At 41.7% G+C, this 14,068-nt stretch overlaps 1 protein-coding gene across 5 annotated transcripts in view; it reads right to left on the bottom strand.

Moving 5' to 3' along the window:
• Positions 1 to 489: 489 nt before the first annotated feature.
• Positions 490 to 14,068, bottom strand: part of nedd4l (NEDD4 like E3 ubiquitin protein ligase) — a 114,591-nt gene continuing 101,012 nt past the window's right edge. For all 5 annotated transcript variants that reach the window (XM_066645392.1, XM_066645391.1, XM_066645389.1 and 2 more), the window contains 10 exons: positions 8,884 to 9,005; positions 8,735 to 8,805; positions 8,432 to 8,527; positions 7,732 to 7,805; positions 7,580 to 7,640; positions 7,349 to 7,408; positions 5,532 to 5,639; positions 3,938 to 4,034; positions 2,916 to 2,988; positions 490 to 2,604 (listed from right to left, as the gene is read on the bottom strand). In XM_066645392.1, coding sequence (XP_066501489.1) covers positions 2,502 to 2,604; positions 2,916 to 2,988; positions 3,938 to 4,034; positions 5,532 to 5,639; positions 7,349 to 7,408; positions 7,580 to 7,640; positions 7,732 to 7,805; positions 8,432 to 8,527; positions 8,735 to 8,805; positions 8,884 to 9,005 — 865 coding nt within the window. In that variant the 3' untranslated portion in view covers positions 490 to 2,501. The remainder of the gene's footprint in view (positions 2,605 to 2,915; positions 2,989 to 3,937; positions 4,035 to 5,531; positions 5,640 to 7,348; positions 7,409 to 7,579; positions 7,641 to 7,731; positions 7,806 to 8,431; positions 8,528 to 8,734; positions 8,806 to 8,883; positions 9,006 to 14,068) is intronic.

Raw genomic sequence — 14,068 nt, forward strand, 5'->3', positions numbered from 1 at the left:
AGTCTGACTGATGTTCATCAGGAACCCTAACAAAGGACAAAATTAACTTTTCTCAACCCAAACATCATTCAATTCCCAATTATTTACTTCAGCCAAGGTGTTAGAATCACACTAGTACTTTGCAGTTTCTCACTGTGTTTAAACAGTCAGAAAGATAGAGTACCGCCTTTAAACCCCCTTAACATGCAAAAACAAAACTAAGTCCTTTAAAAGATCTAAAACGATATTCATAGGTGCTTTTACACCTAATTGCAAATGATTTCATGACTCAAATAAATAGAAATTGTGAGCTCTATGTGCAGAAACACAATGTGTATTTCTGTTACCTGTAGAGGATGTAGTCATTTTTATTTATTTTCACTTGATGATAGACTATTATTATATCCATTTTTAGCTCTGTTCATTGCAGTGTAATATCCTGTGAATGTACTGAAACATGAGTGAGTGAAAAATAAATCCAAACGGGAATGTGAGAGGATGGAGTTTGCATTCGTCAGTTTTTAATTTGAACCAAGTTACGAACTGCAAGGGCTCGTGGAATGAGGAATCACAACAAGGTGGACAATTCCCCATCGATAAAAAAAACAACAACAAAACAAAATCTGAAAAACAACAACAAAAAAATAAAAGGCAACAAAAAAAAACAAAAAACCCTCCTATAAAAGGAGAGAATGGAAAATAACAAGTTAAAAGAGAGAGAGAGAGAGAGATTTCAGAAAATAAGCAGGTTTGATGTGAAACAGCCTAAAAGCCCTGATCCCCGGTCAATTTTGACTTCATAGAGGCGTATTGTGATGAGAGGACAAAAATGACCTGGGATCAGCCCCAGAGGCCGTGTTGTGTTTGTTAGCAGCAGGCAGAGAACAGACTGATATTGCACCGGGTGTTTGAGTGCTCCGAACAGAATAAAGTGAAATATTCATATAGTAAAGTCACATTCAAGTTAATAATAAAAGACAAAACGTCAAGCCCACGACCCTCGTGAGTGACCGTTAAAGTGCCCTTATAGGTTCAGTGGTACTGAGAATGAAAGGAGGAAATGAAATGAGGAAAAAAGGAAGCAAAGGTACAGAGGAAAATAAGTGATAGAGGACTTTTTGTACTAAAGAGTCTGAACTTTCACATCTTCATCCTTTCATTCTTGTTAATACTTACACAAGCTTTAATACACAGTGAGAAAATTAAGTTTTTTCCCTGCCCTCCCCACAAAAAAAAACAAACAAACTCATTTACAGCATTATTATAGCATTATAACAATAAAGATAATAACAATATTAATAATAATACAGTCGTGAAGAAAAGCGAACTCATTTACACGTCTTATTGGTCTTCCCTCTGTTTCTGCGGAAGAGCGAGGAGTCGGTAATTACTACGTAATCATATCAAAAGCACACATACATGTTCATGCCAGCTGTTAGCACTACATTAACCACACTGATCATGTTTTTTTTTGTTTGTTTTATGATATTACAATGATATTTATTTCTGTCACAGCTCTGGCTAGCTTTCAAAAAGAAAAAAAAATATCCTGAACACTTTCTAAAACTGTAAACCACATCTTCGGTACAAATGTTGGCAAGAAGCTAAGAGAGATAATAGAATCAGAAATAAAAATGATTAAAAATGATTATGAACATCCTTTTCCTTCTTGGCTTTAACAGAGGAAGATAACGATCCTAAAAAAACAGACATAACAAGGGTCCTTTGCAGAAGGAAGGAAGGCGTGAACAGGAGAGGAGAGGAGAGGAGGTGGGAGGACGAAGAGCTGGTCTTCTTCCTGGGATCAGCTGTTTTTCTAAGGTAATCTGGTGCTTAGACCTGATACGACAGGAGCCGCTCGTTGGCTGCGTTTTCCAGAACTACCCATAGCTTTTATTAAAGGACAAACTGAAACAGTCTGTTTTTCATTTCTCTTTTTTTCCCCCTTCTTCTCAAGGGCATGCTCCTGAGGCTAGCACAGAGAGAAATAGAGAAATACACAAGTCTATCTGAGAAAATCTCTGCAGATTGAGAAGAGAGAGAGAGAGAGAGAGAGAGAGAAGAAAGCACCAGAGAGAGATAACATAAGTGATAAGAGTGGCACAGGCGGAGAATTAAAAGAACTGAGATAGGAGAGAGGATTAAAAATGAAAAGAAGAGAGCAGGTAGGATAAAAAGAGAAAGAAAGGGATATAAAAGAAAAAAAAAAGGTGCAGAAAGATGTGGAGTAAGAGAGAAGCACCAGAGAAGAGAGGATGATGAGAAAGAAGAGAGGGAGAAAGAGGAGAGAGCAGGTTTAAAGGACTCTGCTGAGAGCTATATTGTCTACTGAAGTCTCCGTGCATTTCTGTGTAAGTCCACACTGGCTCCTGGGCACGAACACATGCATTACTGTGTGATAATGCTGCTTCAGGCGCTTGGGTTCCACCATACACTGGCAGCTGTGTGTGTGTGTGTGTGTGTGTGTGTGTGTATTGGCAGATTAGACATTTTCATAGTCATTTCTCTCAGTTTATCTTTCTTTAGTCCACTCCCTCGAAGCCCTGGGCATTCTCCACTGCCATCAGCAGCTTCTCTCTCAGGTCGTCAAACGACTCGTAGGCTGGAAGGTCCAGACGATTAAAGCTGAGGACAGAAACAACAGTGTTACAATATATATATATATATGATAGAAAAAACACAACATATACAAATTTCCCTTTTGATTGAAACATCACTGGTATTTAACACATTTGGAGGAGAACACTAAGCAGCGTAATTGTCTGTAGGGTGTAAAATGGGCTTGAGCTCAGTAGCACTAGAGCTGTGCTTTGTATTATTTGGGGTGTGGGACGTGGACTCTCGTAGCCGTTAAATGGCTGCAGTAAACTTTAAATACTATATTTGACTTAGCAGCCAGGCCTGAAGCTTCCCAATCCAAGTCCAGGAGATCTTACCATGTGTGGGCTCGGGGCAGTTTATCTGGTGTGCCCCACTGCTCGATGGTAAACAGCTGTGGCCCATTCGAACCTACAACACAGAACAAATCTCAGAACAACAACAACATGGTGATTTACATAAACTGTTTTTTTTTTTACAAAAAAGACTGGGAGACAATGCAGTTGACCTTATAACAAACTGTAACACATTAACAATCAGTGTTAACATCTAATATTGTGGTGGAAAATGGACACAACAAACCCACACCATCAGACAGAAATACAGTCGTTTACAATCCTTCAACGTCTAATAACATACAGGGGTTAGACAATGAAACTGAAACACCTGTCATTGTAGTGTGGGAGGTTTCAGGGCTAAATTGGAGCAGACTGGTGGACAATCTTCATTAACTGCACATTGCACCAGTAAGACCATGTGCATCCAATGGTTTAAACACTGTGTCCTGAAGGCGGTGCTGTGTATCAGGACGACAATGCACCAATACACACAGCAAGACTGGTGAAAGACTGGTTTGATGAACATGAAAGTGAAGTTGAACATCTCCCATGGCCTGCACAGTCACCAGATCTAAATATTATTGAGACACTTTGGGGTGTTTTGGAGGAGCGAGTCAGGAAACGTTTTCCTCCACCAGCATCACGTAGAGACCTGGCCACTATCCTGCAAGAAGAATGGTTTCAAATCCCTCTGACCACTGTGCAGGACTTGTGTATGTCATTCCCAAGACGAATTGACGCTGTATTGGCCACAAAAGGAGGCCCTACACCACACTAATAACTTACTGTGGTCTAAAACCAGGTGTTTCACTTTCATTGTCCAACCCCTGTATAACTGGGTCAGAACAGTCCAACAGTACTGAAATATATCTCATTGTGATCATACAGAGTGACTTCCCATACTGTGGTGTTCTTAGGCATAGTGACTAACAAGGGCATGTTTATTAGATGCAAAGCAATGAAACAATCCGTTAAACGTAGCTCCATTTGGGACTGAGCTGTTGTGTGTGTTGTTTTCCTACCGTAGAGCTCAGCAAAGCCATTCATGGGCACTCTGGAGGTTCCTGTGACGAACTGCAGTAAACGAATCCTTTTCTCAGCATCCATTAACAACACGGCCTACACACACACACACACACACACACACACACAGGATAAAGACATTACTGTCAGTCATAGGAATTAACATTATATTAAATCAAGATATGACATAAATTATGTCCCAAACCTTGTAGACACCCCTCATAACTACTGAACTTAGCTACTTTAGTGTCTACTGTAGTGACTGGACCCATCACGACCCTGAATTAGGTAAGAGCTTACGGATAATGAATGAATAATTGATTTTGTTTAATCTTTACAGAAAAGCAGGAAAGCTGCACGAGTATGAGGTCACCCTGCCTAATGTGAAGGGTCATCTAGAGGAGTACGGAGACCTCCCAGAATTGGACTGTGGAGCTGATAAGGGTGATGGAGCTTCATTCAGTACTTCTGAGGGGAGCTGGACTTGCATTTGTAACCTCCAACATCTGAACATGACCTCACTTATGTTCTCACAGCCTAATGCCATCGAACCAGACATTTCCTATAATTAGTGAAAAAGCTACTCCAGCATTTAACTGTATAATCTTCATTAAAATAATAAATAAATCAAATAAAATAAATGAATCCCAAGGTCACCATACAGCCCCTGAGCACTGGACACTATCCAGTCCCTTTGGAATGACTAACTGTTGCAGTAAAAGTACACAACACACTAATAACACCCATGATTCCAAAATAGTTTTTTGCTAAGGCAGTGTCACTGAACATTCGGTGTATACATTATACATTTGGGACAGGTTACTAGTAACTATATCATGTATATGACTTTGTTACCTAGACGTAGGTGTCTGCTTGTGTGTGTGTGTGTGTGTGTGTGTACTGGTTTGTTCTGTCTCCAGCCGGCTGATAAGCTGGTTCTGATGTGCTCAGTGGCTCTTTCATCAGAGCAAACAGTGCATGAGCATCACATCAAAAAGACTTTGATCTGCAGTGTGTCTGTCCCATACACAAACAGCAGCGCACACACACATTACACACACCCTACTCAAACCGGTCACATTAACTTCAGTCCTTAAAATCACACAAGCTCCAGTTCCCTATCACTTTTTTTATTACATGACACTGATCAAATATTTACTCCCATGTAAAAGCCACAGTGAATTAACACAAATTTTTTTAAGACTCATGAACCTGGAAAAGGAAATGACGTTTTATTAAGCAAATTATAGCTGCTCTAAAATATACAGTCATGTATATAATTATGAATGTGAATATGAATATGAACCTGGAGATTTCTCCACCAGAGGGAAGTAATGAGGCTGCTTTTGGTCAGAATTGCTATGAATTTGCTGGGAATTACTTGGAATTGCAGAGTTGCCATGTCTTGCAACAGACAGTTTGGCGTAACAGGACAGCACCAGAAACATCCAGCTGAAGAGCATTTTACACTCTAGTCTTACAGAGTTAACTGAATACAAAGGTAACAAATTACCAAACCAGAACGGCCCAGTGGAAAAGCAACCTCTGACTCAATCCAGCACACACAGCGTCAAACAAAACATCAGTGCCTACCTTCCAGAACCACTGAATGACCGGGTGATTTGGGCAGTAGCCGTTCTTATAGACAGTGTGCTGCCTCCAGTCGTTAACATCTACATCCCCCAGACCACACATCAGCAGCTGCACAACAACACAACACATGGTTAACATTCAGATCTCTTGGTTTATTATGCAATTATTTTTTTTAATCATTATATTCTATCCACAACTACATATATGTATTTATTCAGACAAGTTTGTGAAGCTGGTTTTCAGGAATTACAGGAATTCAGGTCAATTGCTATTAAGTTACTAAAATAAATTATAAACCCCAGAGATGCACTGGCATTATTGTCACGCTGGTATTTCACTTAAAATGAAGGTTTCTACATAAATATCCCTATATACCTAACAGTACGTGTGGAATACCCAGTAAACATTTAGCCGTTGATTCAACGTTGAAATAACGTAATGACTGCCGTCTAATCAACGTTCTCTTAAGGTTGAAAATGAAAGTTGAAAAGACGTCCAAACACAGACATTGAAAAGACGTATAAAACGCATTTTGGACGTCCACTGACGTTATCGATTGGTCACCACTTAACTAACTTATTAAGATGGAATTTGGACGTCCACTGACGTTTAAAATATGTCCTTGACGGACAGACTACTTTTAGACCTATTTTGAAAGTCCAGGGACGTTCCTTGTTTACTGGATATGCTCAGGAATATCTTCTCAAACTGTCAACAGTAGACTTTGGTTAAAAGTGTATAGAACTAATTTCAGTGCCTCCATGATCTGCAAATCAATAATGTAATTGCCACCAAGATTCCACTATTTATAAGTGTCTTTGAAGAATTGGCAGCATTTGGAAAATAAATAGAAACTTAAAAAATAGATGATAAAACTCTATGGGGCTGTTAAAATACAGTTGGTAAGTTAGGAATAAATCTGTAATATTCTTATTATCTGATAATGAACTAGGAAAATTATGTTCTGTGAACATTACTGCCCTGATAACCTTTTCAGGTTGTTTCTGTAATCCAGAGCCTGGTTTTCTACCTGTAGTTCTGAACATCAATGTAAAAAGAATCTGCAATATGTTTGTGTGACATACTTCTGAGTTAAATATATATTAAAAAGCTCACAAATATTCTCTCAGTGACAGCTAGGCAGATCGAAAGTGGAGTGAAACATGATCTTATTGGTTATTTCTCTCCACCTGCTGCTGCTTGGTGATGCCAAGATCTATTTTACAGATTGTACATGAGGCAAAACCATCACATTTTAATGAGAGCTAATGGGAAAATAATTATTTGATTTTGACAGGATACAAGCTGTAATGAGGTAATCTTCATACAAGGTTGGCTTTAAATAATAATACCATAATCATTAAATAAACTCAATACCAAGCTCAGCAGCATCCAGCACAAACAAAATCATATTTTATTTTGAATTTAGTTGTATATGGTTATTTTTGACTGTAGTAGGGTCCAGGGTATTTGCAGATTAGCATGCTAGCTAATTTATTCAACTCAGGCCTTCATTATTTAGCCAATTTGCTAACTACTTTTATTGTGAATCAAACTTCCTCTTGAACATATTGAGTAATGTTAGCAAGAGAAGGGAAAACTCGCTGATTTAATCACTGTCTAACCCATGTGAATTGGTAAACTGTTTTATAAGGATTGGATTTTCGTGAAAAAGCTGCCCACCTCCTACACAGCTGCTTATGTATACTATAGGGATTAAGGCAGTTCAGTAGGGATTGAGACAGAGCCCTAGTTCAGTTTGTGTGTTGTAATGTAGAACCAGGAAGTATCTGTGCATTTGCCAAGGGCGCAGTTACCTCCAACTCGTTCTCATCAAAGATTTTGATTAAGTCTATGAGGATGAGTTCTGTGAATCCCTGTGGAGAAACAATATTATAAAATCAGACAATTATGGACAAAACCAACACACAAAGACGGACAAGCCATAGTCACAACACAACTTTTAGGACACACTGCCACCTGCTGGCATATTAAATTAAAGTAGTTTTAAGAGTAGGCATTAATATCCTAAGGGTGAATTTTCTTACCTCCATGAAGGCATTCATCTGTTTCTGGACCCTGTTCACAAACCTCCACTGAATGACCAGGCTGTTCAGAAAGGGAGAATGAAGGGAAAAAATTAGAGAAATGAGGGAGAATCCTGGAAACAATCGGTGGCTGTCTGAGACGAAGGGCTTACTCGATGTACTCCTTTTTGTTGTCGTTGGTGACGACCATATCTGAGCCACTTGGCTTCAGATCCACCTGATACGTCTGAAACAAATAAGGTGAAAATAGACTGAAAATGTTAACACATCCTCTATAGAGAAAACAATTCTGCAGATATTAACTGGTTGAATATGATATAAAAATAACAAATATACATACAAAAATGTACAATATAAATTACTTAGTCTTGTTCCCCCCCCCCCCCAAATATCCATCATTTTGATCAGGGCTGTGGCAGTTTCCCACCTGGAATCACTGGGTGTGAGGCAGGAACAGGCTTCAAACACTACAGCAATCCCACACAGCCAACTGACCAACCAACATTTGTTTTTGGACTGTGGGAGGAAACTATAGATTCAAAGGGAACCCCTCCTCCGAGATGGGGACTGAACCCAGGACCCTGAAAGTCCTGGAGCTGTAGGGCAAAGCCACTACCTGCAGCACCAACATGCCGCCCACCTCACCAATACGTAAAACTTAATTAAAACAAAACTGTCCACTTAATTTGCTCTGTTTAAATTTGTTCCCTGTAGATAATGTTTTAACTTTAAATAACAACAAAAAACTGGGCCCCACAGAAACTTCCCCAAAGTTTTGCAGTTTCTCTGAGGTCTTTGATATGAATCCAGCAATAAATCAAAGCTGAAAGGACTGAGGCTATAAGTAATCACCTGTCCGAAGTTGTCTTCATCGATACAGAACCGTAAATCCAGCTCCATCGGGTCGTTCTCCAGAATCCATTTCAGAGAGTTGTAGTACTCACTGTCCTACACAAAACAAAAAAACACAAACTTCACTTAAGGGTTGCTGTGTTTATTTTTATTCAGTATTAGCATATTTAAATATAATAAATAAAAAAAAGCCAAATCACACGCTTAAAAAGTACCCTTTCCAAAGTGTGAATGCTCATTTGAGCTCATAGCATCTCCTCCTAATGGAGTGGGACCACATTTCTGTGGTGGTTTGTGACTTACCACTGACTCCATGTCATTTAATGTGATCTGTTTTCCCAGCATCATCTTGTAAAAGGGACGAATGAAGAAACCTGGGTGGGGAGTAAACGACCTCTTAGAAACACAGTATGCCCTGTATCCCAACTATTCAATCAGAAAGTGAAACATACCATCCAGTAGTTTTCCGTGATAAACAGCCATGCCTGCGACTCGGCCGATGAACTTGAAGTAAGAGAGATGGTCTTCATTACAGAGGCCTGAGTTGGGGTTGATCTGAAGCGTGTAGTTATCTCTGCAGATGAAGGAAAATTGAATGTGCTTATATGCTTGTATATTAAATAATACTTTTAATTAACTACAGTACTGTGGCATTAAATCGCCATATTTATCAAATCATAGTTCTCAAACAAAATATCAATCATTCATTCATTATCTGTAACCCTTATCCAGTTCAGGGTTGCAGTGGGTCCAGAGCCTACCTGGAATAGTCCTTCACAGGGCAAGACACACACACACCTACGGACACTTTTGAGTCGCCAATCCACCTACCAACATGTGTTTTTGGACCGTGGGAGGAAACCAGAGCACCCGGAGGAAACCCACACAGACACAGGGAGAACACCACAAAATATCAACAATCCCAAATTATAAATGAGGGGAAAGGGCATAATAAGAAACAAAAACAGCTTAGAAAAGATAAGATAAGCCCTAGGAGAACAAAAAGCAACACACCACAGCCCTCGCCCACAGGGATCCTGGTGAGGTTCGAACACAGCACCTTGAGATACTGATATTGTGTGCCAGCAACACTACCTACAGCACCACTGTGACATCCAAAACATTATTACTGAACACCAAACACCAGCAAAGTCCACCACATCATCATCATCATCCACACACAAGAATGTTCCTCCAAACACTGTCATTGCCTACAGAGCCATATCCACCAAAAAACACCATTATTCTCCACCAAACACAAACATTCCCCACAAAAACACACCACAGCCCTAACCAATTTTAATATCTGATACGACTTCATTCATTTTCATTATTCATTCATCATCTGTAACCGCTTATCCAGTTCAGGGTCACGGTGGGTCCAGAGCCTACCTGGAATCATTGGACACAAGGCGGGAATACACCCTGGAGGGGGCGCCAGTCCTTCACAGGGCAACACAGACACACTCACACACCCCCCACGGACACTTTTGTGTCACCAATCCACCTACCAACGTGTTTTTGGACTGTGGGAGGAAGGAAACCCACGCGGACACAGAGAGAACATACCACACTCCTCACAGATAGTCACCCGGAAGAAACCTACGCAGGCACAGAGCGAACACACAACACTCCTCACAGACTGTGACTCAGGAAACCCACGCAGGCACAGGGAGAACACACCACACTCCTCACAGGCAGTGACCCGGAGGAAACCCACGCAGGCACAGGGAGAACACACCACACTCCTCACAGACAGTCACCCGGAGGAAACCCACGCAGACACAGGGAGAACACACCACACTCCTCACTGACAGTCACCCAGAGGAAACCCACGCAGACACAGGGAGAACACACCACACTCCTCACAGACAGTCACCCGGAGGAAACCCACGCAGACGCAGGGAGAACACACCACACTCCTCACAGACAGTCACCCGGAGGAAACCCACGCAGACGCAGGGAGAACACACCACACTCCTCACTGACAGTCACCCAGAGGAAACCCACGCAGACACAGGGAGAACACACCACACTCCTCACAGACAGTCACCCGGAGGAAACCCACGCAGACACAGGGAGAACACACCACACTCCTCACAGACAGTCACCCGGAGGAAACCCACGCAGACACAGGGAGAACACACCACACTCCTCACAGACAGTCACCCGGAGGAAACCCACGCAGACACAGGGAGAACACACCACACTCCTCACAGACAGTCACCCGGAGGAAACCCACGCAGACACAGGGAGAACACACCACACTCCTCACAGACAGTCACCCGGAGGAAACCCACGCAGACACAGGGAGAACACACCACACTCCTCACAGACAGTCACCCGGAGGAAACCCACGCAGACACAGGGAGAACACACCACACTCCTCACAGACAGTCACCCGGAGGAAACCCACGCAGACACAGGGAGAACACACCACACTTCTCACAGACAGTCACCCGGAGGAAACCCACGCAGACACAGGGAGAACACACCACACTCCTCACAGACAGTCACCCGGAGGAAACCCACACAGACACAGGGAGAACACACCACACTCCTCACAGACAGTCACCCGGAGCGGGACTCAAACACACAACCTGCAGGTCCCTGGAGCTGTGTAACTGCGACACCACCTGATATGATTTCTGTTATTCAAAAACAAAAAACCCTGGCTCTTACCTGAGTAAGAGTCTTTTCACATGAACAGAAATAAATAAACAGGCTCTACATGCACACACTCAGTTGAATGCCATAATATCTACATCAGTGGAAAGGACTGGAGTGATAACTATGAAATACACTGTTAGTGAGTATTTTTTATCGTGGCTGAGGAAGACATATCCTAAATAAAAAAGTAAAATTTCAGCTGCATCATTGTAAATCACGAAAGTGGAAGCCATTCTTCATTCCCAGCAGATCTACGTTACCTCAGATGGACAGCCAAGATCAAGAAATAAAGCCAGATGAGAGAAATGAGGCAGAACAGGGGGAAAAAAAACTAAATAAATGAGTGAGATGGATGAGGGAGGGAAGTGATGGATGGAAAGAGAAGGAGGAATGAGGGAAAGGAGAGAAAGTGAGAGGATCAGACAGGAGCATGTGGTGTACGTCTGGGCTGCTCTAGAACCATAAAGCAGAGCGTGAACATCGGGGGGGGATGAAGAGTACTAGAAGAATATCACAGCTGGAGTAAAGCGTACATTATTCATCCCTCAGACACTTCCCCCACAGCCAACGGATGAAATATTGCTACAACTTCAAAAACACTGGTCTAAAAATAGCCCAGACATGGGAAACTGGGTTAGCTGTGGCGGCTGCTTCGGCCAAATTCCAGCATCAGGAAGAAAATAAATAGTAAAGGAGAGTGGCCTCTTAATAATAACATCTATAACAGACTCTTCTGTCTAGACACTTGAGGCTGATTTAAATGGTGGTGAAGTGGCCAACACACACACACACGTTTCATCAATCATTCTTTGATTAATCTGAGATGGCGGGTGATGAGCTCTCCCCTCGCTGCAGTTGTATGCTTAGCTGAACCTGTGTGTGCTTTTAGGTCCTTTACACCTTTATTTGCTTCACAAAACATGGGAATTTCTTTTTTAATTCATCCGAGAACTTTTTTTTTTTATACATTTACGTTTCATAGCTGCTCGAGATGAGGGTGGGTACATGAGTTTTGCCTGACGTAAACAAGGACTACTGAGGTGCAGACTGACCAATTAAATGTTTACAGAGAAGGTTATCGACCAATAACGGTAGCTCTACAGTCAGACCGTCCAATCAGAAGATTTTAGGCTATTTTACCACGCTCCCTTCTCACTAAAGCGAACCAATCGGAGTAGGGGAGGGCGGGACTAGTTTGTGAACGAAACTTCTCGAAGTTCTATGTAAGCTCTAGAAAAACAAAATCCCGGACGTTTGTGAAATTTTGCCCGAACATTTTTTTAAGTCTTAAAAAGAGGACATGTCCGGGTAAAAGAGGACGTCTGGTCACACTACGCTTGTAGTGCATCCAGATTATGGCTTCAGTGGGTGCAAAGCCTACGTGGAATCACTGGGCACAAGACAGGAACAAAACCTGGACACAGCACCAGTCCATGGACGGCACAGACATGAAAAAGTTTTAATATCATACCTCTGCCATAAACAACAAAGGTTGAGGGACCTTTTATGAAGTAGGTTTACGTAGCTTTAAACATTTGGGATGTCTGCTCCCTATCACCACAAAACAACTTTTAAAGGCAAAACGTTTAAAAACAAATGAGTGGAAATGACTTTTACTACAGAATCTAGTTGATGTGCGCAGTGTTACACGTACGTACCTACCCAGTAAACAAGGAACGTCCCTGGACGTTCAAAATAGGTCTAAAAGAAGTCTGTCCGTCAATGACATATTTTAAACGTCAATGGACGTCCAAAATCCACCCTAATAAGTTAGTTAAGTGGTGACCAATCGATAACGTCAGTGGACGTCCAAAATGCGTTTTATTCAAGTAATTTATTTCGGGACCAATTAATAACGTCAATAGACGTCCAAAATACGTCTAATAGTCGTCTTTTCAATGTCTGTGTTCGGACGTCTTTCAACTTTCATTTTCAACCTTAAGAGAACGTTGATTAGACGGCAGACATTACGTTATTTCAACGTTGAATCAACGGCTAAATGTTTACTGGGTAAGCTCAGTCGATCACATTTTTGAAGCAGAACTTTCTGCTATCTATGATTTTATGTCATTTCAACACATGAACTGAGGTTGTAAAGAGCAAACCAGAATGCCCGTTATTTTTACTATCAGGAGTAAAGTCAGAGTGGACCAGCAGGGGGCGCAAAAGCCCCAGCGAAAACAGAAGCAGAAAACAGTCGCGCTCAAAGAGTGTAAACAAAAATATTTTGAACCAGCGTCAGAAAAAAAGCCTGTCTGCTGCTCTCAGCCCACGTCCTGCTGATTCATTGACATGTTTTATGACCAACACTCTGCCACTGTGTCATCCCACAGCCCACCCAAACCACCAGCTCAATCGCTGGCCATTACTAACCAACACGACAAAGCCGTAACTCCCAGAACAACACTGCTGCAGAATGTTTACAGCAATGACACTAACTCCATATCAATCCAGAAATGACAAGTTGGTGAGAGACTGAATGCTGGGATCAAGTCTGAATAATAGAAAAATACCACCTTAAAACACATATCTCTCTCAGTGCTGTTTAACAGGACCTTTACAATTAAAAGATAGCATTAAAACAGCAACCACCAATCAGTCATTCTTTACATTTATGCTTTTTCACCATTTGAAACTGCCATTATACAGACACCTCTACCTTTATCCTGTTCAGGAGCACCAGTCTATCACAGAGCATCCCACTTATGACTTCAGGAGAAACCTGGAGCACCCAGAGGAAACCCAAAGAGGAATAAACACTCCTCACAGACAGTGACCCAAGGTGGTGTTTGGACCTACAACCCCAGAACCCTGGAGCTGTGAGACAGCCAACACTACCCACAGTGCCACGGCGCTGCCCTATAAAGTAATCTCAGAGCTACTTATTTATGTAACTCAATACTCAACGGCTCAAAGCTTAAGATGGTTTCTGGCACTGTGTTGTCGCAGAAGCACTAATCCCACATA

Source organism: Hoplias malabaricus, chromosome 15, assembly GCF_029633855.1.
Source record: "Hoplias malabaricus isolate fHopMal1 chromosome 15, fHopMal1.hap1, whole genome shotgun sequence".
Lineage (NCBI taxonomy): Eukaryota > Metazoa > Chordata > Actinopteri > Characiformes > Erythrinidae > Hoplias > Hoplias malabaricus.